The 27,897-nt window shown below is 39.3% G+C and overlaps 2 protein-coding genes across 2 annotated transcripts in view; both read left to right on the top strand.

The window, feature by feature from the left end:
• Window positions 1-270, top strand: part of LOC306756412 (uncharacterized protein) — a gene marked incomplete at both ends in the record, with an annotated part of 7,444 nt that extends 7,174 nt beyond the window's left edge. The window contains 2 exons of the mRNA XM_079241140.1: window positions 1-9; window positions 211-270. The exon at window positions 1-9 is cut by the window's left edge and continues 159 nt beyond it. Of these exons, the coding sequence (XP_079097266.1) occupies window positions 1-9; window positions 211-270 (69 nt within the window). The remainder of the gene's footprint in view (window positions 10-210) is intronic.
• An 8,115-nt stretch (window positions 271-8,385) lies between these two features.
• The window catches only part of LOC306755737 (F-actin-uncapping protein LRRC16A-like), a 66,171-nt gene continuing 46,659 nt past the window's right edge, over window positions 8,386-27,897 (top strand). Inside the window, exons 1-2 of the mRNA XM_079240241.1 lie at window positions 8,386-8,516; window positions 11,588-11,685. Of these exons, the coding sequence (XP_079096367.1) occupies window positions 8,477-8,516; window positions 11,588-11,685 (138 nt within the window). The 5' untranslated portion in view covers window positions 8,386-8,476. The remainder of the gene's footprint in view (window positions 8,517-11,587; window positions 11,686-27,897) is intronic.

Below are 27,897 nucleotides of genomic sequence, written 5' to 3'. Positions count from 1 at the left end.
CCACGAAGTGTGAGCCAAGCAGAAATATGTATATATGTGTGTGTGTGTATATATATATATATATATATATATATATGTATATATATATATATATATATATATATATATGTATATATACACACACACGTGTATGTATATGTCGATATACATATGTTAGAGGAACGTAATTGTTTGTTGTTGTCACTTAAAAGTGAATTGTACTTCCTTCAGGTGTTCCCCGTCGTCCTGATATGTGGTGGCCTCTTTCACCCAATCGGTACCTGGGTGTGACCTATAAAGTGCCTGAGGATCTTCATCTCTGGGCGTTTTTGCCACTTGTCTACTATATACTATGGTTATAGTATACTATGGTTTTTGTGTTTAAGCTTAGGTTTTCCTTTGGTTGTCTGTTTGTTAGGGTTGATGTGCATTGTCGTTACTTTTCGAGACAGACCTTTTAGGGGAGAGCTGTCATTTTGTTTTTAATTGTGGACCTTTCCTTGAGTTTTTCCTTTAAAGGGAAGGTGAAAACACAGTTGTATGACCATGAGGAAAATGCTTGGTTTACTGGACCAGAAGGGGATCGTAAGGACTCACCAACTTTGAATCACTACAGAGCTGTAACAGTGTGGAGAGTTTACAATGAAAATGCAAGGCAATGTAGGTTTATTTGTAAAGCTTATTTTTTGTAAAATATTCTCAGTGCCTGATATAAAAATAATTAAAACAGGGTGCAGAAAAAAACATTAAAAAGGAGAAAAGTACTCTATAGAAAATTTAAAAAAGAAAATAGAAAAAAAACCCACAATTAGAACAAGACAAAATGCAAGACACAAAGTTAATAGTGTGTAAGGGCCATAGGTGAAAGTCTATATAAGACAGTAAAATTGTGTGTGTAGGGTGTGTGTTAGGCCGTAAAGGAAATACAGTTTTGACCGCTTTTGCCTGTCACACGCTGTTAACACACAGAATGCCGTTTGTTTGTGGACATATTGAAAAATACACAAATGAGAGATAAATTGGCTTTTAACTGCAATTGACAGCAACCGGACATTTTATTAACACCATCTACACTAGGTAAAGGTGCGTCACCAACTCTTCTGGATCATAACATTCCAGTGGCTAAAAGTATTGGTGTAGCCCCTTCATAGTGTGAAGAATTAATAGTGAGACCGACTTTGGACACACCTGAGTTAAAGCAGAGACGTCAGTTACTGTTTACTCCAACAAAAATAAAAGTATGTCAGGCCTTGACATTTTACGTTAAGCATAACTCAAACTTTGGCAGATTTATGTGGTTTTATATATATATATATATATATATATATATATAAAATTTTGATTTGATTTTGATTATCTTAGCTCTTATTCTGTCACTTTTTTCTTTTCCTCCCTGCCTTGATAACATCCCCCAGTGTTTTTTTTTTTTTTGATAATCCACATCTTTGATAAAGTCCACTTCATTTTTTTGTTTCATCAACCATGATGCGCAGCTAAAACTCAGTGTGGTTGGTCCAGTTACTGGGTTGCTGCTAAAGTACATGATGTCCTGCACTTGAGCAAAGTAGTAAAGTGTAAAGTATGCACCTTTCCAAGTGTAAATGTGCATAATTAATGCAAGTGAGTCATCCCAGTGAGTTAGTCACAAAGTTTTATTGTTGAAAACTTGAAGCAGCATGTGAATATTTTAGTATTTATATATCTTTATCAACATCCAAGGAGTCAAAAGTTGCTGCTCTCATATATGTGGGAAAAATATGTAATCATAACACTTAAGGAAAAGTTTGACAACAAACGGGAAAGTTCTCAAACTATACTCCAAAGGCAACATTATTAACTTCCATGCAACAGTGGAATAAGTGTGTGGTGAGATTAATTTTTGTTGTTGTTTATGAAAAAGGCCCTTCTTGTCATTTGTGGTTATAGTTGATTTAATCTTTTATCCATTTAAAAAACAGAGGGGGGGGGGGGGGGGGGGGGTAGTGTAAAGAAATATATATTAATTTACTTTCTGATGTCCTTATTATATTTTTATTCAACTGTGTGGTGAACTTAGTGGCTTAAATACTCTCAATAATAAAGACAAAAGCAAAACCGTTAGAAACAGCACATATGAGTATAATTCTTGCTGTTTTGCATTAGAAAGACTAAACATAATTCCATACAGGAGGTAAAACAGCAAAGCCTCTTTGTAGCTTTAAAGCTGCTTGGAAAAACCTGTAAACATCTTAACAGGTACATGCAGCATTATTGTAATGGGGACTTTCCTACGCTGATCTGGTTCAGTGTTGTTGTGATCGCAGAGTGTGCATCGGTTAAAATGCAAGACAATCCAGGGGAATCCTTTAGGCTCTTTTATTCCCAGCCATGGTTCACATACTAAATGGTACATGCAGGTGTGGGTGTGTATGTGTGTGTGTGGTTCTGTAACACACAAAATAAAGAAGATATGAGACTAGTAATACAAACTTCACAGATGATAAAATCACAACCAAATTATAAACAGAAATAATGCAGGTCAATTCCAACATAAAGAAGCAGCAGCCATGCTCTGCTTAAAGGCACTGGATAGGCCTCAAAGTAATCACCACTAATTGTCTGGGTCTATTCAGAATTCAGAAATAAGATGGAGCACATTCCTGATGTCTGGCACCATGTACATAGTGGGCTATTCCACCCATATGAAGAGGTATACACGATCAAATAATATATGTACGAAGTCTGCCGGACAGTCGTGGTTAGCTTACACATTAGCTTTGGTGCTAACAGGAATAATCAAGAAAAAATAAAGCTTACAGCATAATCATAACACTATTAAACTTATGTAGAACCTTTTATATCACACTGTAAGACACCCACCTGTCTCATGGACGCACACTTAAGATAAAAACCCACAAAAGAACATGCCACCATCCCCGTAGCTTAGGACCTAAATAATAAAAAACTATTATTTAACATTTTAGCTCACAAGCGGCCGCGCCCTCTGGTGGATGGTCTGAAAACTGCACCCAAGGTACAATGCAACCACAAATAGTCCTAATAGAGTCCTGTCTTCTTAACACAGCCGCCCCCAAACTTGCTTCAGCAAGTTTGAAGGTAGTATTCATTGTCCATCTTGTTCTGGGACTGCAGGGAGTCGGATGAGACGGCTCACAGGACGTACATAGGTGCGGTCCTTCAACTTGATGCAAGCTGAGCGGATCAAGCCATCAGTTCCTGGAAAGACTTTACTGACTTCTCCAACAGGCCAGGAGGCTCTTGGGAGTTGTGGGTCTACTATCATAACGACAGTACCCACCTGAATTGGAGATGTGTCCCTTTGCCACTTAGACCTGGTCTGCAGCGTTGGCAAGTAGTGGCGCAAAAACTGTGTCCAGAAGCGGTCACTCAGCACTTGACACGTCCTCCAATGCCGGCGTCCAATCAGCTCAGAATCATGATATGCCACCTGGGGAAGCGAGGGATCCAGCCGCCCCATGAGTAATAGGTTTGGGGTGACGGGGTCAGGATCAGCCAGGTCTGATGAGACATACCCTAAAGGCTTTGAGTTGAGGATGCCTTCAATCTCCACCAACACTGTCTGAAGGACTTCAGCTGTTACAACCTGACAACCCAGTGTTGATGTTAAAGCAGCTTTAATCGATCTAATCTCCCGCTCCCAGGACCCACCGAAGTGAGGAGCACTGGGAGGATTGAAGCAGAACTTCAGCTGGTACTCTGCTAGTCGGGTTTGTAGAGATGGATGCAGGGCATTGAAGGCTTCCCGTAGTTCGCGATCTCCACCTCGGAAATTAGTGCCCTGGTCGCACAGTATCTCAGCGGGTTTCCCACGTCGAGAGATAAACCTTCTCAATGCCATCAGAAAGGAGTCGGTGCTGATGCTGGATAACACTTCAATATGGACTGCTCTAGTTGTTAAACACTTAAAGAGCAGGCCCCACCGCTTCTCGTGACGGCGGCCTATTCTGACCTGCATGGGTCCGAAACAGTCCATGCCCGCAGAAAAGAAGACTGGCTGTTGTAGCCGGAGGCGGGACATGGGGAGGTCAGACATCTTTGGATTGACTGGTTGGGCTCTCCATCTTTGGCATTCTGGACAGGACCGCTGCTCACATCTTACAGCTTCACGACCCCTTAAAATCCAAAATCGCCTTCTAAGCTCTGCAAACAGTCTTTCAGAACCTGGATGCTTCAGCTCATTGTCCGTTTGCCTGATGATTAATCTGGTTACTGGATGCTTGGGCTCCAACACAATTGGATGTTTGATATCAGTTTCCAGTCCATGACAGCGTCTGAGTCTCCCACCAACTCTAATGAGCTGTAGGGATTGATCAAGTTCAGGAGAGAGTGTGTAAAGGCGACTCGAGGTGTGTATTGGTTTCCCAGCTGAAAGACACTGAACTTCATCTGGAAAACTGTCTCTTTGAGCGGATCTCAGGACGCAAAGCTCAGCTTCCTTGAAGTCATCTGCAGTGGGGCTTTCTTCCGAGGAGCTGGCCGCCCCATGAAGACGTGTAGCAACATCCTTTACAAGGTCGTGGAAAGTGTCAAACTGCCCTACATCTGGCACTGGGTCCATGCTCACGGATGTAGCCAGACATGTTACGGGTTTTCGCTGCTCATCCATAAAGTCATCACATGGAGGAGGTGGATACTTGGGCCATTGCTGCAGGGGAAGTAACAGGAACGGAGGTCCACCTGCCCAGCGAGAATGGTTTGTGAGCTCTTGTAGCCGTTTACCTCTTGTGAGGTCATCTGCAGGGTTATCTGCTGACATCACATACCTCCAGGCCTGGATGTCTGTTAGCTCCTGGATTTCTGCAATCCGCGTGCCCACAAATACCTTAAAGTGACATGAATCAGACTTGATCCAAGTGAGGACAGTTGTGGAATCTGTCCACATCACAACCCTTGACAACGGTAGGGTCAGTTCTCTGACAAGTAGGCTGGCCAACTGTGCTCCTGTGAGGTCGGCACATAACTCAAGACGTGGCATCGAGAGTTGACGTTTGGGAGCCACCCTGGAGCGTGCTGTCAAGAATGCAACTTCTACATGCCCATCCGTATCTTCTGTGCGTAGGTATGCAACACTGCCATACGCCTGTTGAGATGCATCACAGAAGATGTGCAACTCTCTGCTGCATTCAGGTCTGTCTAGCACTGGACTGACGTAGCAACGGTGAAGACTGATGTTTCCCATCTCTGGCAGTTCAGATTCCCATGCCTTCCAGGCAGTAAGTAGTTCGCTGGGGAGCAGAGGATCATCCCACTCACGTTTCTTGTTCCACAGTTGCTGAACAAGAACCTTTGCTCTTGTGGTGAATGGGATCAGGAACCCTAAAGGATCGTATTGACTGGCCAATATTCTGTAGATATTTCTCATTGTTGGTGGACCACTCTCAAGGTGCTTGGACTTGTAATGAAGTGTGTCAGAGTGGCACAGCCAGCGCAGACCTAAAGCGGGCTCTTGGGGGTTCATCTCTGTGTGATTCAGCCACTGTTCGCTGCTCTCTGATCTCAGTTCCTTTGGGAGATGGCTGATGAGGCCCGGCTTACTGCTGGCCCACTGCCGAAGCTCAAATCCCCCCTCCTTTAACAGAGTGTTCAGCTTGTCCATGACGTCTTTGGCCTTATCCCTGGACGAGAAGCTCTGTAGCCAATTATCCACGTAAAAGTGCTTCTCAATAGAACTGCGCAGGTCATCTCCCTGCTGACTGTGGTCATGGATGTGTCTCTGGAGAGCATAGATTGCACAACATGGCGAACATGTGGTCTCAAATGGGAGTACCTGCCATTCGTACACTTTGGGATGAGCGCCTCTTTGCATGTCACGCCAGAGAAAGCGCAACAGTGGACAGTCTTCAGGTAGCAGTCTCACCTGATGGAACATCCCCTTGATGTCACTGCTGACCGCGATAGAGTGCTCTCTAAAGCGTACCAGGACACCAAGGAGTGAGGCACCCAGGTTCGGACCAGGCAACAGCATCTCGTTAAGGTTCTGTTCCTTGTAAGTGAAGGAGCAATTAAACACAACAAGATTCTTATCATTGTGTGTCACCATGTGGTGAGGGATAAACCATGACTCACTTGAGGACCTCACCTGCTCATCACTTACTTCTTTGGCGTAACCTGCTGACAGCAGCTTCGTAATCTCTGCCCGATATGCTGCGGCCTTCTCCGGGTCACGACTGAGACGTTTCTCAGTCCCTCGCAGGCTGTTTAGAACTACTGATGGTGGCACAGAGAGTGTGGGCATATTGTGGACACGCAGGAGAGGAGTTGCATATCTGTCAACACCCTCCACCTTTACTCGCGTAGTCTTCTCTTCCAGTAGATCCAAAGCTTGTCGCTCTCTTAAAGACTGAGTGATTAGCTTCTCACTTCTGTACGGCAGAACATCGAGTTGCCATACTGCAGTAGGGGAGGCAGTGGACAGAAAGAGACATTGCTGAGACTGACCTTTCAGATGGCACGAGGCAACCGGTCCTTGAAGTGTCCAACCGAGCCTGGTCTTGACAGCTGCAGGGCCTCCAGGTGGACCTAAACGCACAGGCTGGATAGGAGTCACTAAGTGCGGACAATAATAAAGACAAAAGCAAAACCGTTAGAAACAGCACATATGAGTATAATTCTTGCTGTTTTGCATTAGAAAGACTAAACATAATTCCATACAGGAGGTAAAACAGCAAAGCCTCTTTGTAGCTTTAAAGCTGCTTGGAAAAACCTGTAAACATCTTAACAGGTACATGCAGCATTATTGTAATGGGGACTTTCCTACGCTGATCTGGTTCAGTGTTGTTGTGATCGCAGAGTGTGCATCGGTTAAAATGCAAGACAATCCAGGGGAATCCTTTAGGCTCTTTTATTCCCAGCCATGGTTCACATACTAAATGGTACATGCAGGTGTGGGTGTGTATGTGTGTGTGTGGTTCTGTAACACACAAAATAAAGAAGATATGAGACTAGTAATACAAACTTCACAGATGATAAAATCACAACCAAATTATAAACAGAAATAATGCAGGTCAATTCCAACATAAAGAAGCAGCAGCCATGCTCTGCTTAAAGGCACTGGATAGGCCTCAAAGTAATCACCACTAATTGTCTGGGTCTATTCAGAATTCAGAAATAAGATGGAGCACATTCCTGATGTCTGGCACCATGTACATAGTGGGCTATTCCACCCATATGAAGAGGTATACACGATCAAATAATATATGTACGAAGTCTGCCGGACAGTCGTGGTTAGCTTACACATTAGCTTTGGTGCTAACAGGAATAATCAAGAAAAAATAAAGCTTACAGCATAATCATAACACTATTAAACTTATGTAGAACCTTTTATATCACACTGTAAGACACCCACCTGTCTCATGGACGCACACTTAAGATAAAAACCCACAAAAGAACATGCCACCATCCCCGTAGCTTAGGACCTAAATAATAAAAAACTATTATTTAACATTTTAGCTCACAAGCGGCCGCGCCCTCTGGTGGACGGTCTGAAAACTGCACCCAAGGTACAATGCAACCACAAATAGTCCTAATAGAGTCCTGTCTTCTTAACAATTATACTTACAGAAAACTTTGTTTTTGTAAAACAACGGCTTTTCCCTCCATGCTCTGATACTCAATTTTGTTGAGAGCACAAAGAGAGCAGTGTTTTTTGTTTTGATTTGTAGTTTGAGTTATTTAATTGACAGAATGTCAGGCGTCCAAAGGCACCCTGACCTCTTGATCCCCTAAGCTTGTGGTCGTTAAGCCCCTTAAATAATCCTTCAAAGTACTCCAGTAATATTCCTCCAGGGAATTACCGTGCCTTGTTTAGCTTAATTACGCTCAAGTAGACGCGTTCTTGTCAGATTTGCACTCGGTTTTATTCGTGTTTAAGTTGTATAGATACAATGCAGCGGGTGTGATGACTGCAGTTTACCGCTAGAGGTCACTGTTTTCCTGAATCCAATAGTGAATCGCGCTCGCTAATTTCAGTCACTGCCATCACCACCGCCCCCCTCTTGCCACGCCACGGCGCCCCGGCATCGCAGCGGCTCCCTGGCTGTGGCATCACCGAGCGGGGAGGGGCTCCGTTTCCTACTATTGGCTGTTACTGTAATACCGACAGCTTTACGGGAGGGCCACGACCGTAGGAGATGTACGTGAGCGGTGGTCTTTTCATCTGACCGGACCGCTGGCTTTCAACATGATTTTAAGGAGACTTTAACTGTTTATTTTTTGCCATTCCCTTCAATTTTGCATTAGACCATAGAACCTGGCACTATTTTAACAGAGAAAGGGATGCACATGCACCCAGAAAGGAGCGGGTACATTGTCCGGACACCGCGAGAGGAGGAGCGGAGCATGTAAACCGGGACAAACGCACCGGCTGCGGCAGCGGTGGCGCCACCTGACACTGCTCTTCCTCTCTCCTCACAATTTACAGGCTGCTCGAGGTGTTGACCGCTTTCGTGTCGTTGTTTTGGTTCTTGCAGTCTGCAAAATGAGCGAAGAAGTGTCAGAGGTCCCTAAAGAGCTTCTGGGTAAGAGATACACATATTCGCAGCCATGTGTCCCGGCTGGAACAATCACTGGCTTTATCTCATTTAACCACTTTTTCTCGCGATAGCTATCGCACATGTTGTATATAAAGGGCTTCCAAATGAATTTAAATTAATCATTAATTATATGTACAGTTTATAATGCTAAGACTTTTAAGTGCTTTTGCTGCACTGAAGCTTTTCATACGTGAGCTCTGCCACAAGGTGCTTTCTCTGTAGGTGGAATGTGGAACACAGTCTATATTAGGAAGAAAAAGAAAACTGCATAGTTTAGATGTGAGTGGTCAGCTTGTCAGCCCTGTGTACATAACTCTGATGATTATTTTCTTCACATAAAGTCTTCTTCCACTCTTTCATCTGTCCAGGAGTTTGAGTTGCATTGACTCACTGTCTGTGCTGTCCTGTCTCTCTGGACTTATTTGCACTGATTGTGAGCAAAGCTTGGAGCCCTGAGGCTGTTTGGCTTTAACTCAGGTTTTACTTTTTTTTTATTTGTTTGTCAATGTAACGTTGGATAAGCCCAAGATGTTCCTTTTGTTTTTTAATGGTTACAATCCAAGATGCTTTTGTAAGATTTCTTAGTAGTGAAGCATCAGCAGTGCAGGATGTTAATGGGGTTTTAAGGAAATTGCTGTTTGGTCATGATAACACTTGATTATGTTACAGAGTATTTCATCCACCTGCTTGTAGGCAGTATGGGTTATTTTCTGCTTTTATCTGACTTGTTGATTGTGTTCTTATAGCTCTGCTATTTCATGAGCTGAGCAAAGATTACGTAAGACATTACAGAGATGAATTTGAACCTTTCAAACAGAGGAATCTATTAATCTTTGCCCAGCTCACCAAAAGTACACATTGTGCAGCACCTTTAGCAGTAGGTGTTGCCTGGTGCCTCCTAAGTTTATGTGCACAGGAGTGTTTCCCACTGATAATTTTTGATTCATGATTTTAGCCTCTTGATATTAAGATTATTTATTATTTAAGTCATTCAGTGTACAGTAAGTCTTTGAATAACCACAGTGGTTGTGAACATTATCTGAAGATGTTGCTGATTTGTGGGTGTTAAGAAGTTTAAATATGTTAATCAGTCACAATCTTACAGTTTTAGGTATGTATTTATTACAGCAGCTTTAACTATGAAAATAAACATCAGGGGAAAGCTTAGTCATCATTTTAAGCAAATGCTAAACGTGATGGTATTATGATTGAAATGGGACATGCTGTGTGCTTGAGCAGCGTTTCCTCCAGACACAGAAACTGATTTTAAATGACTTGACACTCTAACTGCCTCTTTAACCTAAAGTGAGTCATTCTTTACATCTGATATCTTAATATTTGCCTCTTGTCATTGTTTTCCCTGTCAGTTTTCTTGCCAACTTGTTCTTGTTCGCATGCTTAACATGTGGAATGTAATAATAATAAGTCAGGATCCTGTGTCATGAGGTGTTTTCTGAAGGAGTATAGCCCACCATTGTCTGAAACACTCAGACACTGCCTGCTGTTTGGCATCTTCGCATTCAGAGCTTACGAGGAATTTCAGCATAATGTTACTCAAAGATTTTTTTTTATTTTTTGCTCCAAGCTCCCAATTTCTGTGATGAGTTTTAAAACAAGGTGTTTCAAGATGTAAACATTTTTGTGCAAGTTTTTGTTAGTTAAATCTATGTATAAGATAGATATATTGTTTCTTTTTTTATGTAGACAAGGCACATGGTTGAAGCCTACTACCCATGACAATTCCAGAGACAGGCAAAGCTTCAACTCTAAAAAGTGTGTGGTGTCACGTGTCAACCCAGAAGGAAAAAAAAACACAAAGAAGACTCCAGTGTTGTTCTGCCTGAACAGTGACAAATCCATTTTATTTGGGTTGGCTCTGTGTTAATAACTGGAGAAGTGAGTTAATGAGCCTGTGAAACTTTTGTTTGGGCTTTAACAAGGTCATTGGTCTCCCATGTCCCCCACCTTCTACATGAGTCCCCTCTGACATTCAGTCTTATGTGACCTCACGCGCATGCCCTACATGTTTTCTACAAACACAGGACAGCTGGCTCATAAAAATGGCTCTTCTGTCACAGTTTTAATAAATTAGTGAGAAAATTAGACATGGCAGCCAACATTCCCTCAATGTTGGACCAAAAATGCATTGTTAAAATGGACAGAATTTCAAGAAGCATTTCAAGACAGTGTGTTGTGCAAATGCTTTTCAGGAGGAAACCTTTTTGACAATGAATTCCTTTTTGGGAGGCTCAGAGCAGGCACAAAAGCCATTTTGCAGGGTATCTAATGATTAGCTTTGCTGTGATCTGATGATGGTGTGAGACGGGGATATGTGCAAGCTAGCACAGAAGTACTCTTTCAGAATTTTTGGCTGCATCAGGCCCAGTTACAGACTATTTTGAGTCAGCTGGTGAGTATGTTTGTGAGATGAATGAGCAGCATGAGGAGGTGGCTGACCCAGTTTTGCTCTTTAAGCCAGTTTTCTGGTTTTTGTCATTCCTCCTGGGTGTGAACAATCAATCAGAGGACCACAGACTCAGCTGGTGTCTGTGTGTTTAAATTTATGTGAAGATAAACTTAATATTTCCTTTAGAGATTCAAGTGTTCATTATTTTTACCTCGATGGAAGTGACTCAGTACAGAATTTCTCAAAAGTGTCAGTATGCTTGTTTAATGTGCATTGTATGAGTATTTGCAGTCTTTTTTTTTAATTTTTTTTATTTATTTTTTTTATCATAATCATTAATGGCAGTTGCACTGCAAATGCTGCAAAAATGTCCAATAAGGCAAATGACAAAATAATTTTTAACATCTCCTATTTAAATTGGACCAGGCCTTTTTTTTTATTAAATCTTTTTTTCCCCTAACTAATACTTTTTATAATAATGGGGATTATCACCCCGTCTAGCAAGATTTCACTGATCTATGCTGGATGCAGCAAATATATATATATTTTGATGAGACTTCTCTTCTCTTCTCTGTTAGGAGTAACAATGTTTGGACACAGATTTTCCTGTACTGCCTCCTCATTTTACCTTTTCTTCTGTTTTGTGTAGAGAGTGTGAGAGATGCCGTGGGGAGGAAGGTGAAGTTGTCACTAAGAAAAAGAGTCAAACTGGAAATCAAAGGTGACAAGACAGAGAACAGAGTCCTGGTAAGTCAACTTCATCTGCTTTCAAGCTGTTTCTTTAGTAAAGGTAAAAAACACAATCTGTTTTCTCAGTTTCTTGAGATGTACATAGATTTTTTTTTTTTGGCTTAACTTTCCTATTTTTCTTGTCTTGAGCCTTTGATTGATTAAGTTTGTTGCACATTTAACACATATAATGTGTTGCACAAGCTGTGAATGGCAGGTAAAGTGATCAGTTAAAGTTTGTTGAATCACGTCCATGGTTGTGTCTCTGGTTTGTTGTGTTTATATTTAGGCTCTGTGCTGCATGACCTGTTAGCAGCTCTTGTTTGGAGAATATCTGTATATCTAAATTTCTTCATGCTGAAATTTGAGGATTTATTTGCAAGTGGATGAAGTATGGTTTCTATACTGTCAGGTTTAAAAAGACCTTTTAAAGGTACATGCTTTTATTGAAGTAGCATTACCAGCAGCAGTACTGCCATCCATCCATCCATCCATCCATCCATCCATCCATCCATCCATCCATCCATCCTTCCTTCCTTCCTTCCTTCCTTCCTTCCTTCCTTCCTTCCTTCCTTCCTTCTTCAAAGCTCTTAGTCTAATCAAGGGTCATGGGGAAGCTGGAGCCTTTCCCAGAAATCATCAGGCGAGAGATGGGGTACACCTTGGAAAGGTTTGCTGGACAACCACAGAGGGACAAACAAACATTCACGCTCACAATCATTCTTAGGTTAAATGATTACTCTAAATTCTCCTTAACATGCATGTCTTTGGATGGTGGGAGGAAGCCAGAGTCGGACTAATACCATTGGATGAGAAAATTAGCAGGGCAGACTACAGGTTACCTTGCCTGCACCTTTTTTCTTACACAATGTGTTGCTTTCTCTAAAAAAAACAGCAGCTTAAGATTGACACATCAAATGACCTCACGGTATTACTCATGGTATTAGGAAGTCATTTATCCATTTTCATACCTGCGTTTAACCCAGACAGAACAGGTACACCGTTTTCTGTGTAGTCAGTAAAATTTTATCATAGAAAACTTTTAGTTGTTGAAAACATTTGCTGTTTTATGTGTGTTTATGAAGAAATAACAAAAGGCCTTTAACTATACAAATATCAGTGGAAGTGAGAGCTTTTAGTTACGGCTCTGTGTAGCATTGGTAATTAGCAAAAAAGGAAAACAAAATGCGCAGCCAAGATCTCTGCTTTAACTGTGGTATATTAAGCCTACTGTTATATATTCAAACACATTTGGCTGTGTTGGGATCTTAAATTATACATTGTGTAAGTAATCTAGGAATACAGGAATAAAGATGAGTGATTTAGCCTCTTTTTTTTTTTTTTTTTTACATCCTCTGTACTCTAAATGATCTGGGAGAACACTGAGGTGAAAGCCAGCAAGAAGTTACTGCGCGGGAAAATTGCACTTGTCAGTTTATATAAAGTAATAATTAATGAGAGACACCATTACTGCCAGAATCTGAAGACAAAAGGATTATTACAGCGAGGGTAATGAGCATGGAGGATACAGCTATTCGTTTAGAATCTCCATAATGATTTTTTTTTTTTTTTTTAGCCATCATATGCAGCTCCGTTAAATTCAGTTCAACCAAGTTTTTATACATAAATATGGATTTTAATAATAGGCACGGTTTCACATATTTTGACAATGCTGCTAATGAAGTCTTAAAACATCCTTGTTCACAGAAACAATTGCAAGTTGGTTTTTTTTTTTCTTTTTTAACTACACGTTTTCCTAATGCTGATTTTTTTTTTTTTTTTTTTTTTTTTTGAGCAGCCAGCTTGCTACCCTAGAAAGGCAGTGATCAACATCTTCAGGTGTCCTGCTGTTCAGCACAGTCAGATACACCAGATTCTGCTATCAACTTACAAAAATGCTGTCAGGAATATGATAGTAAGATTCATAAGCAAAGATGTGTAGCACATTGAAGATGTATGATTGAATGTTTGATAAAACGGGAGCCTAAATATACTTTGTAAGTTACATCATGTGTATTTAACAGAGAGTATCTGAAATAATTTGACTTCTTTTGTTTGGAGATTACATCTTAGAGCTGGATTAGAGAATCTATTTGAATTGATTCCAATTCAATTAATCCAATATTGATTTATAGAGCTCACTTTTTTTCTTTTAAGTTTCCTTTTTTGCTGACACAAGCAACGCTGCTCTTGTGTGAATTACAGATTCAAGGCAAGATCTTGGCCTTGATCTGCTATCCTGCACCCTTTAGATGTCAAGCCTTCTCCAACACACCTAAATTCAAGCATTTGATTCAGGTTTGTTGGAGAACAGATGGATCTGTAAGTTGCAGGACTAGATGTCGAGGACTGGACTTGGACACCTGCTCTGTAAATGAATCAAAATCTAATCAAATCAGGCTGTTGTGAATGAAATCCTATCGATTCAGGAAATTAGTGATGGTATTTATTTTAGTTGTTGAAAAGTTCACTCTTGTGATTGCTCCTTTCATGGTAGCTTATGGCTTCATTACCTGTTCGGAAACAATCTGATTCTTCAAATCGAGAGGATATTGTAATATGCTGTCTACTGTAGTAGAGACCCTCTGGGCCCATTAGTGCAAAATGCCACCCCACTTAAAAATCCACACTCTCCTCTGTTTTAGTGCTCGATTTGAGGTTAACTTATTGCACTAATGACAATAATGTCACAATTTGGGAGCTGGACACAGAGGCAGTAGCGGTGTGCACCCACACACATACACAAGCACGCTCACAAAGCAATGCAAAGAAGTGGGAGTCAGTACTGGGAAATAAGGAATTCCAGTGGACACATTGTGGCATTTTATCCACACGCAGAGCATGACTTTGTAACGCTGCTCTGCATGACTGAACTGAACAAATAAACCACTGTTTGTTGTCACAGAAAAGTAGAGTTTGAAGAGCCAATTATGGAGGAAGTGTCTCAGAGAGAAAGTAAACATGTCATGGAACTGTAAGCTGCGAGTGGTGTTGTCTCTGGACATGATGAAAGAGCAGCATATTTACAGATTGTTTGGAGATCACAAGTTGAAGCCAAACGTCTGTTTCAAGAATTTCTCAGAAGTGCATCAACAGGATGCAGCAAAATGTTGAGCAGCCACTATTGATTTTATTCATGAAGGTAAATAAACATCAATAATAAGACCTGGAACTCTTGACATCACATCAGTAAAAAGACAGATAAAACATTTACAATAAAATGAAATGTAAAGAAAAAGATGATAGTTTCTGCTTGTCTTTTGTGGCATGTCTGTTATAAATGATCCTCTTTTCCTTTGTTAATGTTGCCCCCCCCCCCCCCCCCCCCCCCCCCCCACACACACACACACACACACACACACACACACACACACACACACAATGACAGCTACTTACAGCGTGGAGCTGCTGAACCACTTTATACAGTGCAATACACCCCTCTATGGTGTTAAGAATGAAAGGAGGAATAGGCTTATTTTCACCATTAATTTGCTCATTTACCAGATATCCACATGGTTCCCTTCTTTCGCTTTAAGTAAGAGTGAAGCACCACTGTGCCCCGAAGCTTCTCTTAACCACACTAAAGCTTATTGGATATAGCCGACTCCTTCCTTTGAAGACGGAGGGTGAAGGAGGTAGTGATAATAACATCAGTCCATCAAACAGACCCCAGGGGAAGAGGAAAAGACAGAGGGAGGAAGAGTAAAGTGGATTGTGCAGAATGGAGGGCACAGAGGGTCGGGGGCAAAATAATCATGAAGTGTAACAGCGGTGACCTGTTGTCTTTTTTTGAGGAGATATTGCTTGGAAATGAAAAGAAATAGAAAACCTACGGAGACCTCTTTCTTTAGTTGTCTTTGATTTTTCTTTAGTCCCAAGGTCTGACGTTTGGAGAGGGCAGCAGAAAAATAGATGTAACTCATTTCTCCACTTCTGGATAAAAAGATGTTGAATTCCTCCAAAGGAACCAGCATTTCTAGTGTCTTTTATAGAGGTACTAAAACCTGTTTGTTGGTGTGAACAAAACATGTTTCAGTCACATTTGAAGTTTTTTGTTTTGAGGATATGTATGTTATTATATATACTTTGTAGTCAAAGTTTTTAAAATATAGTTTAAAATATAGTATATAGTTTGGTTGTTAATATATTTTTATCTCATTAGTTGGTATTTGTTCTGTAATTACAGAATGATTATTAAAGGGTAATTACTATAACATGAGCATTAATGAGTAGTTTTAATATTAGCTGTATATTTTATAAAGCTTGTTCAGAAAATGTAACACTGGTGACTGAAGTAACAAGTACTTCAGTCACCTTATTTTACACACTCTGATGCCACAGGTGTCTAGTAGTACAAAACAACACTAACATCATAACCAAAGGGGGAAACACACACACACACACACACATTTGTAACATTTTATTCGAATACTAGAGGAAAAGATAGTGTGGGAAAACCAAACGCGAATACTGACTTTGCAAGACACGCACACACACAAAACTTTGCACTTAGGAAATCACAAAGGCATGAAACTAATTTCCATGTTACATGATCCAGGTCCAGTTATAATTCCTGTGGATTTTGTTGTGCAACAGTCATTTAAACACCATGCCCCCCGCTACACTCAGCTGTGAAGTCATGTTACATTTGCAAATGAATTTTAATTAATGCCTGAAAGCTGTAACAGCTTGTAACACTGAGGACAGAAACAGTGCAACTTCCAAAAAGTCCTGATAAGGTCAACACACTTTATTTTAAGTGGCATTGCTCTTAATATTCAAAAAGTGCTCAGATAACATACTAATGTTAATAAAGTCTGTAAAGAAGATTGACTCTCCTTCCCCTGTATGCTGTAACATGACTTAGAAATGGCTAGAATGACAGTAGATTCAGTTCTGCTACGTCTCCACGATGGACATCAAGACACCAGCGTAACAAGGTCCATCTTCCCCTCCCTGATCATACAATATACACTGATATTGTCTGATTTTCAGGTATCTGAAGCCACATATTTTCCCGCATAAGTTCTCTGCTGGTTGGAGTGTGACTATGTGTTTTTTCACATGTCTGCATATGTATCAAGGACGGAACTCTGTTATGTGCTAGAGAGAGGTAGAGAGAAACATGATGTGCTGCGGTGTTAAGGTGAAAAACCTCAGACTGTTCTTTTTTTTTTTTTTTTTTTTTTTTTTTTTTTAAAAAGGGCAAAGTTTAAATGTTAAGGTTACATTTTGCAGTCGGTAAACGAAGCCATTCATATCTTATCTTTGCATCCTGTGGAACTGTTTGAATGTAGATGTCATCTTCTTTGGTACTTCTCCATCTTATACTAATATAATTCTGTATGAACACTGAACTGAAGCTAGAATTGAAAAGATTAATTTTCAGTCCAAATTACAGTCTCAATATTTGTCAGGAATATTGTAATTAGATTTTCTTTAGGAGTGTTGAACTTACAGGTAATGCACCAAAACCTTTTATTTGCCTCTGTAGATACTATAAACATGAAGAGTTCAAACCTTTAGATGTAGATTACTGACCCTCAATATTTTCCAGAAGCTTTACCCTTAAGCTCCAGGATCAAGAGGTTAAGGTGTGCATATGTCACATCAGGTCATGATGTGCTTACAGCATATGTGAGCATATACACTATGGATGAGACATGCTTGCAATTAGTATCTTGTATGAAATGTCCTAATTTGATAAAATCAGCACTTTCTAGTATATATACGTTTTTGGGGTGATTCAATGCAAATACAAGCTTTAGATTTAGTTTTCAGGCGTCACAGCCTGAGAGAGAATTATCCGAGTTGTGGATGCATGCTCCACATACGTAGGTTGTGAGCTGTTAGCATTCAGATTATAGTTCCAGTAAGAGACTGTGACACAGTCCTCGGCTGACTTGCTAATTCAGTCAATACTTAGGTTCTTTCCTATTCGTTTTTTTGTAGATCTCTACAAATTTTAGTTATTTCAAACCACAAAGAGTGTTGACGCTTGACTTTAGCACCTTGCTAGCCTGCTGCAGTTTTAACCTGCAAGGCAACCAGTCTGTTTATATGTCACTATCAAAGTAGTAGTGCTGGTACTATTAGATGATGACCACCTGGAACACAAAATAAGGCCATTGTGTTGGAGAATAAATATATAATTTATATTGATGTGTAATTGGTAAAGTGCATCATCTTGAGGTTCAAAATGTTACACAACTCTAGGACAATAACCTTCATGATGCAGAGTCATGTCTCTTTCTCAAGTCATCCAAGGAGTGTTTCTATTTTAAAATCTGTGGTCATAGCACAGTCTGGGAAAAAAGGAAAAAGAATCAAGCTAACCTTACAGGGATCTTTCCTGCCTGAATAGACCTATTTTTAGTTTTGCTTTCATTCCTGAGGTTGGGAAACTGCATGGACAAGTGGAGGCTAACACAGAAACTTTGTTTTATCCTTTTAACTAGAAGTTCAGTCAGAGTTCAGACAGTTGCGTTGTGACACAAAACATCGCTGTATCTATTAAATACTTATGTCATTCAGGGTCCTCTGTGTTTTCTATCATTAAGCAGTGCTTATCATTATTAACATAATTAGGCTGACATTCAGAGCTAACCAGGCAGAGAAAATGTGTCAGCCGGGTCACAGTTTCCCTGCTGAGTATACACTGCAGTTACTGCACAACCCACACATGACAACACAATTGTGTTGTTATGTGCATTTGGTTAGACAGCCTACTCTTTTCTAATTATATTTACAAGTTCTTTATTAGCAATATTTTACCTGTGGTAACTGAGAGTCAAGACTAAATTGAACATGAATGAATCAATATATTTTGTTACCATCTTCAGAATCACACAGACGCAGGAGCTTACACTTATTAGATTCAATAGTCTGACAGATTTCTACTCACCCTGATCCCAGTCATGTTGTGTCATATATTGACCAGGTACACTTATCACTAAGAAAATTAATTAAGACTCACTTAACCCTTAAGTCTTGCATTGCTAGGCCAATGAACCTCTCTTGTACCGCCTGAAATTCCAAGCCCCGCCCATAGTAATTTATCTTTATTATTTCATAGGTTGGGGTCATTGTCACTCACACAGTCTCAGTAATATAATTGACCCTGCTTCAGGTCATTGGTTTTTATTATTTCAGACTATTGACTTTCAGTATGTCTGGTTTTAACCTCAAATTTGCTATTTGCTTCTTGTCTTCATTTTACTTTTTTACATTTTGATAATGCTAGCTTATGAACTATGTGGTTTAGCTTCTTCATAAATTAAGTTTCCCAGGGTGAGACACTTGAGACTGTTGTTGGCCACAAAACAAGGTGGTCAGTCGGTTTTATAGGAGAAGTGGCTTTTGGTCCAGTAGTCTGGTTGATACACTGTGAGCTGGTTCTCACTGGAGGTAATCAAATAAGGTTTGTAGGTCGCAGCGACAGCCAGTATTGATTTGGTAGTAATGACATTGTAGACCATGTCATGGTAAGTGACTGAAAAACCATAGCACTTAATCAAGGTTTTATGTCAAAACACTGAAACTCAGCTCATAACATGAAGATGGAGATTGCTTGTCCTAGCTCTTTTTTTCTGGCTTATTGACTATTAAACTTCCAAAATTTGACCATGAGATTTAAAGCAACACTCATCAAAGAATTTTGGAAGCATGTAGATCTTTTTTTTTTCTTCTTGCATTATAGATTTGCCATATTAGAGCTTCACATTAGCTGTGTTATGCAAAAGACTATTCTAGCATGTCTGGCACACCAGTCACAATCCAGTACCTGCACACTAACTAACATGTAGCAGACACAAGCCAGAGACTGCATGTGACTGCAGTTGCACCAGACATACTGATGTGCAGGACAGCTGCAAGGTCATTGCAAATCTATCATTTATTTACCATTTATCTACCATTTTTCTGAACCCAGTTTTGTTGTCTACACGAAACCAAAGAATATCTGAAAACAAAAAACGTACAAAACATTTTTTTTGTATGTCCAGTATTATACAGTAATGTAAAGTACAGCAACTAAAGAAGAAACTAAACCGTGTCTCAAGAGAGACTGTGGTGCTGATCTGTGGTTACTGTCCAGTGTCTTTGTTTGTTGCTGTTTTTCTCTTCATGCCGTCTGCTCACACCAACCAGTCAAGACAGCCCTTACCCATATTTGTGTTGTGTATCTGTACTGTATAAATAAAGTCATAGATCTGATCACACATGTGGGCACTGGGTCTCACATGCAGTGTTTTTTTTATTTTTATTTTTTTATTTTTTGTAATTTTTAGGACCACAATACAAAGGAATGTAATTAGTATGCGGTTAATCAGCAGATCAGCCTAAACACACATTACTGAACCAGTTCTCAATCTTTGTAGCTATAAATCTTATTAATGTATATGTACATATTAAAACTCTCACAGCTCACCATTTTCACTGAGTCAGAAGGAGACAGCCCCATGAGTGTTGATGGTAGACGGAGTAAGAAGTTTCAGTGGAGCGTGTAACAGCAACCCAGACATGCTGCATTTAGTGTCATCATTAAACACGATTCTGCATTCAGTGTCCTGAGGGGACAAATATAATATGGTATTATTTGTTTATTTGAAGGACAATTTGAAAAGTATAATCAGAATTGTTGAAAAACATAAAGCAGATTTCTTTACACTGGTATTTTTAAATATAATTTTGTTTAAAAAATAATATAACATGGTATATAATATAAACACAATCAATCATAAACTGTCATTAATTGCTGTGTCATGGGTAAAATCCTGAATTTTCTCGTTTGTTTAAAATGCATAATTTTGGTGGTGGCTTTTGAAAGAAAAGTCTTCTCTCTGTCAGCCTGTGAAAGTTAGATTAAACTAAGATTAATATTAAATGTTTTGGCACCTTTAATGTTTGCACAGTGATCCCTGCATGTGTTTCACAGAAGTAGCTGGACACCAGGCAAACCATCCTACATGTTTTTCACTGAACATTTTTAGCTTTGTTCTTGTGCTGTCAAACAAAATGTGCATTTTTTTTATGTACAAAAAGAGTGAAAATGACCCTCTACCTTGGCTGCCCTGAATTCACCATACAAATACATGCATTTTCCTGCATTTGAAACTCGTTGTGTGCAAATGAACCATCACACTACCAGCACCTGTCCAGCTCACTAATGCAGATAGACTATCTGCAAAGAGGAAGTAATCTGACAGAAGTGTGGATCAGAGCCAGAAGAATAAACAAAGGAGAAGAATACACATTCATGATTCTTCAGTCTTACTGTGAGACCAGTAGTATTTATGCTGGATACAAACATGTCTTGCACAGTTGTGCTATGAGAGCTACTCTTGGTGTTATTTTATTCTGTAGAAAATAGTCTTTTTTCCTATTCTTTGGTATTAATATAGGCTAATATGTGCTTACAATGAAACCCAGTATTATACTTGCATCAGCTAGATCTTGCTTTCATCATTTCAGATGTAGTAAACATTTGAGAATATAAACATAATCCTGAGATGCCATGTTCTTAACAGCAAGGTAATAGTTTGATGTTTTATATGCCATTTGTGCTCAGCCCCAAGTTTGTGTGTGTGTGTTATGAGTGTTGACTGATGCTATCCAGCCACTCAAGTAGGAAAGTGTGGGTATTGCCAAGACCAACCCAGATCAGCACCTCCTCCCTCCTGCCCCTCTGTGCTCTGCCTTTGTTTCTTTCATTTTTCTCTCTCTCTTGTTTTCTTTGTCATGCATGCACATCTTTTTCTTAACAAAGCACTATACTTCAGTTTGAGGAGGTTTTACACTTTGATTTTTGTCTATTTCAATATAAAAATTCATGTTATCCTCTTTTTTTATTCTACTGCTTTGTCTGTGCTTTTTCTCTGGTATCCCCATGGTTTGCAGCGATATCCTATTTACACAAAAATCTTGGCTCGAAATCGCATTGCTACAGTATGCACACACCAACACACCTACCTCCTCTCCATTGTGTCTAGCTGGCATGCAGATAAATAAATGAACCTTTGGGATTTTTCCTTATCTCTCTAACCTAAACACACACTGGGCTTTTACAGGATGATCTACAGACCTACAGAGTGCTAAGAGGGAGCCCATATTAATCCCAGCAGGGACTGATATCTATCCTGGCCCTTGTACCTGAAACCACAATTAATGCCGTTGCTTCTACTTTTATATATTTGCTCAGTCAGATTGTTTATTGTTGGATACATTTACAGCTCTAAATATTTTAGGATTGTTTGGCACAGTGATAGCATGCTGCGAAAATGTTAATGATGCCCAATAGAAGATCTGTAGTCTAAAGACTGATTACCATCTGCTACAGGGAATTTTTATTACCTTTAAAAAGCTTTTTATCCGTTTCTTTTTCCAAAGATTATATAGTTTTTCATCTATTATTCAGCATATTGTGCATAAATGCTGACAGTTAATGTTCTGACTGAAAACAGAACCAGCAGCACCAGCAGTTTGCATCAAAACTAAATTAAAATAAATAATGAAATATCCCACAATCAGATGCCACATTTATTGATGCTTCGGCTCACTGCAGCTGTGGTCTGATGAAATCGGCCAATCAAATCTGTTCAGGAAGTACCGCCGTCAGCCGCCTTTGTTCCCCACCAAGCGCGTCTCCCCACCAGTGAGACACATAATGATGAGCAGTGTGGTGATAAAAAGAAAATTGATGTCTCTTTTCAGTGGCTGCTGGTGCAGATTATGAGAAGGATATTCTCTCAGGATAATACTTTCTATCCATAAAGTAAAAAAAAAAAAAAATCTCGATTAGTTGCATGATAGTCTGAGTATGGTTTTCCAGAAAAGATAGGTGCATTTTCAAACATGTACAAACTTACCGTTGAGTGTGTTTTATTTATTTTATTGAAATATTTTTTGTCATAAATGTGATTTTTTTTTTTTGGTGGTGTGTGTGTGTGTTTTTAATTACCGCAGAATCATGTTGTAGGATGCCCCATGCTTACGTTGGGTTGTGCTTTTGTCGCAGTGTGAGTCTGCAGGCATTAAAGGACCAGACCTCAGCTGCACTGTCAGCAGCTTGTCCTCACAGTCGATGTGAAATAGATAATTCCTCTGCCTGAGTTCAGTGGTTAGTCGCTTGTTTTTCAGGAACCACTTTAGGTCCAGATTTTCCTGTGAGTAAATTATTTCCTTCTACTGAGTCTGTCAGTAGAGAAGACTGGATGAATTATAATACAAGTGCAAATGAGCTGTTAAAAGTTTTACTGGCAGTTTGCTGCCTCCAAAGTTTAGGTAGATTCCCAAATGTTTTGACAGAGCCTACTTGTTACTTTAAGGATAATCTATGTCTTCCTGATGGTGAATGCAAAGAATTGTAAGAAAAATAACAAAAAAATGTACATTAAGCAGGCATACTTTAAAGCAGTAGGTTTGCTGAAGTAAATGCTATGACGATTAAAGGTTAGCGGGGTTCTTGGAGCAAGTTGTGAGGGTCTCCAGATTAGATATTCATATGTTGAATACAATCATAATGAAATGTCCAGAGGATACTTAACAGTCTGCTTGGGATGAAGTACATCAGACATTGCTGTTGGCCCACAGAGGCCCATTTCTGGACAAGTGCTGGTAGATTTTCAGGAATTGATGAAAATAAATGAATCCTTGAGAGAAGACATATACAGTGGCACAAACAACAGAGCTTTGAATTAAATGGCATGCTGAATGAAAACATTCACTCTACAGTGAAGGTAAAAATCAGATTAAGGTGCTGAATCAAACATAAACTTGTAGAAAGATTTTTTTCAACACTATTGTTCAGATTGAAGCACAAAGATGGAAAAAAATTCAAGTGGTAACTAGAATTACCTCCACTGCTTGTACTGTGCATATGCTCAGAGACAAAGTTGACCTGATGTTTACAAAGACATTTTTGTTGAATGGGAAACCAAGCGGATATCTACTTTGTAAAACTTTATATAACCAGGAAAAAAACAAAACATCCCATTAAGATTTAAGGCCTCTTACAAGGGAGACCTGGTCTGAGATAGGAAGCAGCAATTACAAAAAAAGACACAGTGACATAACTTAATCAGTTTAAACACATTAAAGATAAATAAAAAAGAAAATGACCTTTAAAAGCAAATTATGAAAAAAAAAATGTGTGTTGTGTGGTCAGTCTCAATAATTCTCAGTTTGGACATAAAAGCGTGCCATGTACTTTATCCAGTTAGTTTCTAGTCTTTTAGCAACATATTCCAAGCAGAAGATACAGAGTGGAAAAAATGCCTTTCCCCTAATTTAGACTAAACACCTGGGACAGAAAGCAACAACTGAAATAGATTTGTCACAATGTGGCTCATGGGTTTTAAAAGAAACACTGAGAGTACAGCTCTTTACCAAGCTCTTAATTTATTTATATTTTGAAGGATCCTTTTGAAAATTCTTGTGTCCACCCTTAAAGCAGCCTAAAAAGTCTTGCTCTTTCACTCACTTACACAACCTCTGATTAGTCCAAGATATTAATAAGGAATGTATGTACACTGACATTAAACTGTATTGGCTCTACTTATAAAATGCACACTAACTATTTACTTCAAATGGTTATTTCTTTTTGTTCATTTGAGTGATAGGTAGAATTTACTGAAATGGTTTAAGTTTGCTGTTATGGAGTGATGACCTGTCCAGGGTGTACCCTGCCTTTTGCCCAATGATAGCTGGGATAGGCTGCAGCTTCCCTTGACCCTTAATCGGACTAAGAGGCTTAGAAAATGGATGGATGGATGGTTTAAGCTTGTTGAACTTTTATAAACTTGATTGATTTGTTTTTGTCAAGAAGGTTGTGGTAGATACTTGATTTGATAAAATTTCCCATAAATTTTAAGAAATACTTTGCAAAATGTTGGTTTAATTTCAAAAGATGTGAAGTCTACCATATTTTAATCAACTGATGCACTCAAAATCGTTCTTGCTTTGCAGCAAGAACTTGTGTAGGTGGGGGCTTCTGCTCAAATAAATGTCAGACCACAGATGTCTCTGATGGTGCAGCAGCTGTTTGAATAAATGGTGTTGAAAACAGTGATGACCAGTAACCAGAGTAGTCACATGACAATAGCAACAATAATTCTAAGTATTTCATTTTCAGCATAATCATCATTCTAACAGATATTTGTCTTTTTATGTTTAGAACATGTTGTCTAAACACTGATACTGTGGTGAAAGATGGATTATTGTTGATATGAGGTCAATATGGATACCAGAACATATTTTCCTGTCTGTTTAGCTAAGAACTGGTTTTCTCACTGGTTTTCTCACACCAGTAGCTTTAGATGTACAGATCAACAAGAATAACAAGGGATGATGTTTTGGGTTTTTTCCCCCACTCATTTTTAATGTCATTCCTAATAATGCAAAACAAAGAGATAAAAGAAAAGTAAACTAAAGAAAATTTGAGACATAGCTCAATTAGCTATGTCAGTTAGCTCGGATGACTAGAAAGCGGACATCTTTACATCCCACTGAAATCAAGTCTGAGATCTTTCCTTTTGTGACCTCAAGAATTAGTAACCACAGCCTCTGACTAGCTGAGCCTTCCTTCTAAAATCACTGTGGGTGCCATCTAAAAGCTGCATCCTCTCAGTGAAAGGGGTGTGGCGTAGGTGTGGACAAGCTTATCCCACACAAGGTTCAGACAGAAATGGCTCGTTCTCTGTAGATCTTTCGACAAGAACTTTTGGAATCACTAAAATTAATGACCAAGGCTAAATTTGGGATAATAAACTTGCTAGATAAAGTTGTTGGGCCTCTGACACTCATATTAAATTGTTGGAAAAAATGTATAGTATGGGACCATTAAAAGAAAAAGACAAATTTAAAAAAAAAAAAAAAAAAAAAAAAAAAAAGACAAGGACAAAACTGCTGTGTGTGATGAGAAATTCACCCACATTTTGCCTACAGTCAGCTGCTGATTGATTTCCATGAACTAAGTGAGAGGGTTATCTCAGCAGCATTGGTTATAACAGAGATGAAATGGCTTTTAAACACTTCCTTTCATTAAAGATTTGGCCTGCCCTCATTGGATTCCAGCCTTGGCTCCTTATCAGCACAACAGCACTTAGAATCTATTAAGTCATTTTACTTGCTTTGCTCTCCCGCCTCCCTCTCATTCTCCTCCAGCAGCCCTCTGCATCTCTTTGATGGCTGCTCTGTTTGTCAGGGAGGTTTCTCTCTTTCTCCATGTAGACCTAAAAATATTCATGTCTGTTGTGTTGTGTTGACAGTTTGAGTTTGCAGTCAGCACTTCATGACTCATTAATACTGGACTCGTATGCATGTGAAAGACATGCTGACAGTAGTTACGCAATAAAGAGCAGGTCATCAGGAGATAGAGGAAGCTGTATGCTTTTCATGATCCTGCTCATTTGTGTGGCTGCAGTTTAAAGCAATTTTTCTTTAATTAAGAACAGTATTTAAACAGCCTTGGCCTCTGTCAGATCTGTTCAGAATTAATAGTTATTCTTTCATTTACCGGCTTCTGCTCCTAACATCTGATGTAGTCTTGCATTATGTCTTTTAATATGTAAAAAAACAAGAGGAAATGACACATTTCATAAATTAGACATATTTTGTGTTATTGTACAATTGCAGGTAATGAAAACCACAAAATCTTCCTCCTGGGTGAAATATAAATGTGAAGCTCAACATAGACTAGCTTGGCTAAGTGCAGTGATATTGTGCAACATCTAATCCAAGTTTTCAGCATAAATAACGTGCAGGTTTTGTTTATAATAAACATGTAAATTAACTACTGTTTTATGTTAGACATAGCTTGCACAGTCTGTTAAGACTTAATTCATTATGCTGAGCTGTAATAAACTCAACTTGAACAGTAATTTGTAAATTATTTAGTTGAAACATTTCCATCTAATTAAAATCAGGGACAATTCACTTTCTTCTGTAATGGTTGCATTTCCAGCAAGATTAATCATGCATACATTCAGAAGTTGGGATGTCCTAAATACTATTTTTATACTCAATGTGCTGCTTTTAGGCTATGTGTCTTCATTTGCTAATCTTGCATATATATACAGTAAAAGTGAGTATAAACTGACTGATCAATCAGACCAAAAGTGATTAGCAGATGAATATTCTGGGTTTTCTTACTTGTATTTGGTGGCATTGTATGCACACATATCCAAAAATCTCATTTACAGAAAGTATGAACGCAAGATACAATAGCAGCTAGTAGCAATGTGATGGCCCGAAGCATGATACACCCTGCTGCTTGTGAAAGGGTGTCAGCTGTGCAAGCTGTGGTGGCATACATGAGCACACCACATATTATAGACAACAAAAATGATCAAAATACTTCAACAGAAATCTGAAAACCTTGCGAACCAATCATACACCAAAGTTCCAGTGGTATCTAAGCGATGAAACATGAGATGTATTTTTTATGTTGCCAACATCTTTTTCATAAAATGTTACCTTCAGCCATGCAAAACCAAACTGACTGCATACATGCTGAATGGTTTTGTGAATGCTGCTCATAAAAAACCATGAATGACTCCAAGAGGGGGTATGTCTCCTGTGGTTGAGTGGTGCCACCGCTGAATAATGTTGCTCAGTGTTTGTTCTGCTCCTGCAGAGATTCAGTCTGACTGTTGTCCACAAAGAATGTTTCTTTTTTCTTTTTTTAGGGTGAAAACTCATTGACATTTTGGAGCAAAGCTTGGCACTGCAGTGTGTTGCTTTCATGTCTGAATGTCTATCACATTTATGGCATTTATATTCAGAGATTCGTGCGTCAAGCAGGGGCCAGCCATTGCCATAGCAACAAAACTTGTCTGTTTGAGTGTGTTTGGCTTTGCATGGATAAATGGGGAGGGGGGGAGGGGTTGTTGACGACTGATGATGCTGTGATTGGACTTTGCAGTGTAGACATACCAGACACAAACGCACACTTTTCATCGTGTCTGTGCACTCATTGCATAACTTTAAAAGGAGTTTGAGAGCAGGTCAGCTCTCCTCTATTTTGACTACATGTGGAGTATAATTTACAGTATTTTCAAGAAATAGAATTGGCTGAGAAACTGTCTGACAGAACTGTGTGTGTTTTTGTTTGTGCTCTCATACACAAGTGTATGTTTATGTGTGGCCTGTGTTACAGGCCAAGAAGACAAATGGTGCTTTAGAGCTTGTGGCAGTCATCCTGCATGTGAGCCACCAGTCTGTCTGTGTGTGTAA

Source organism: Telmatherina bonti (genome assembly GCF_933228915.1).
Source record: "Telmatherina bonti genome assembly, chromosome: 5".
Classification (NCBI taxonomy): Eukaryota; Metazoa; Chordata; class Actinopteri; order Atheriniformes; family Telmatherinidae; genus Telmatherina; species Telmatherina bonti.
This window is presented reverse-complemented; position numbering and strand designations above follow the sequence as displayed.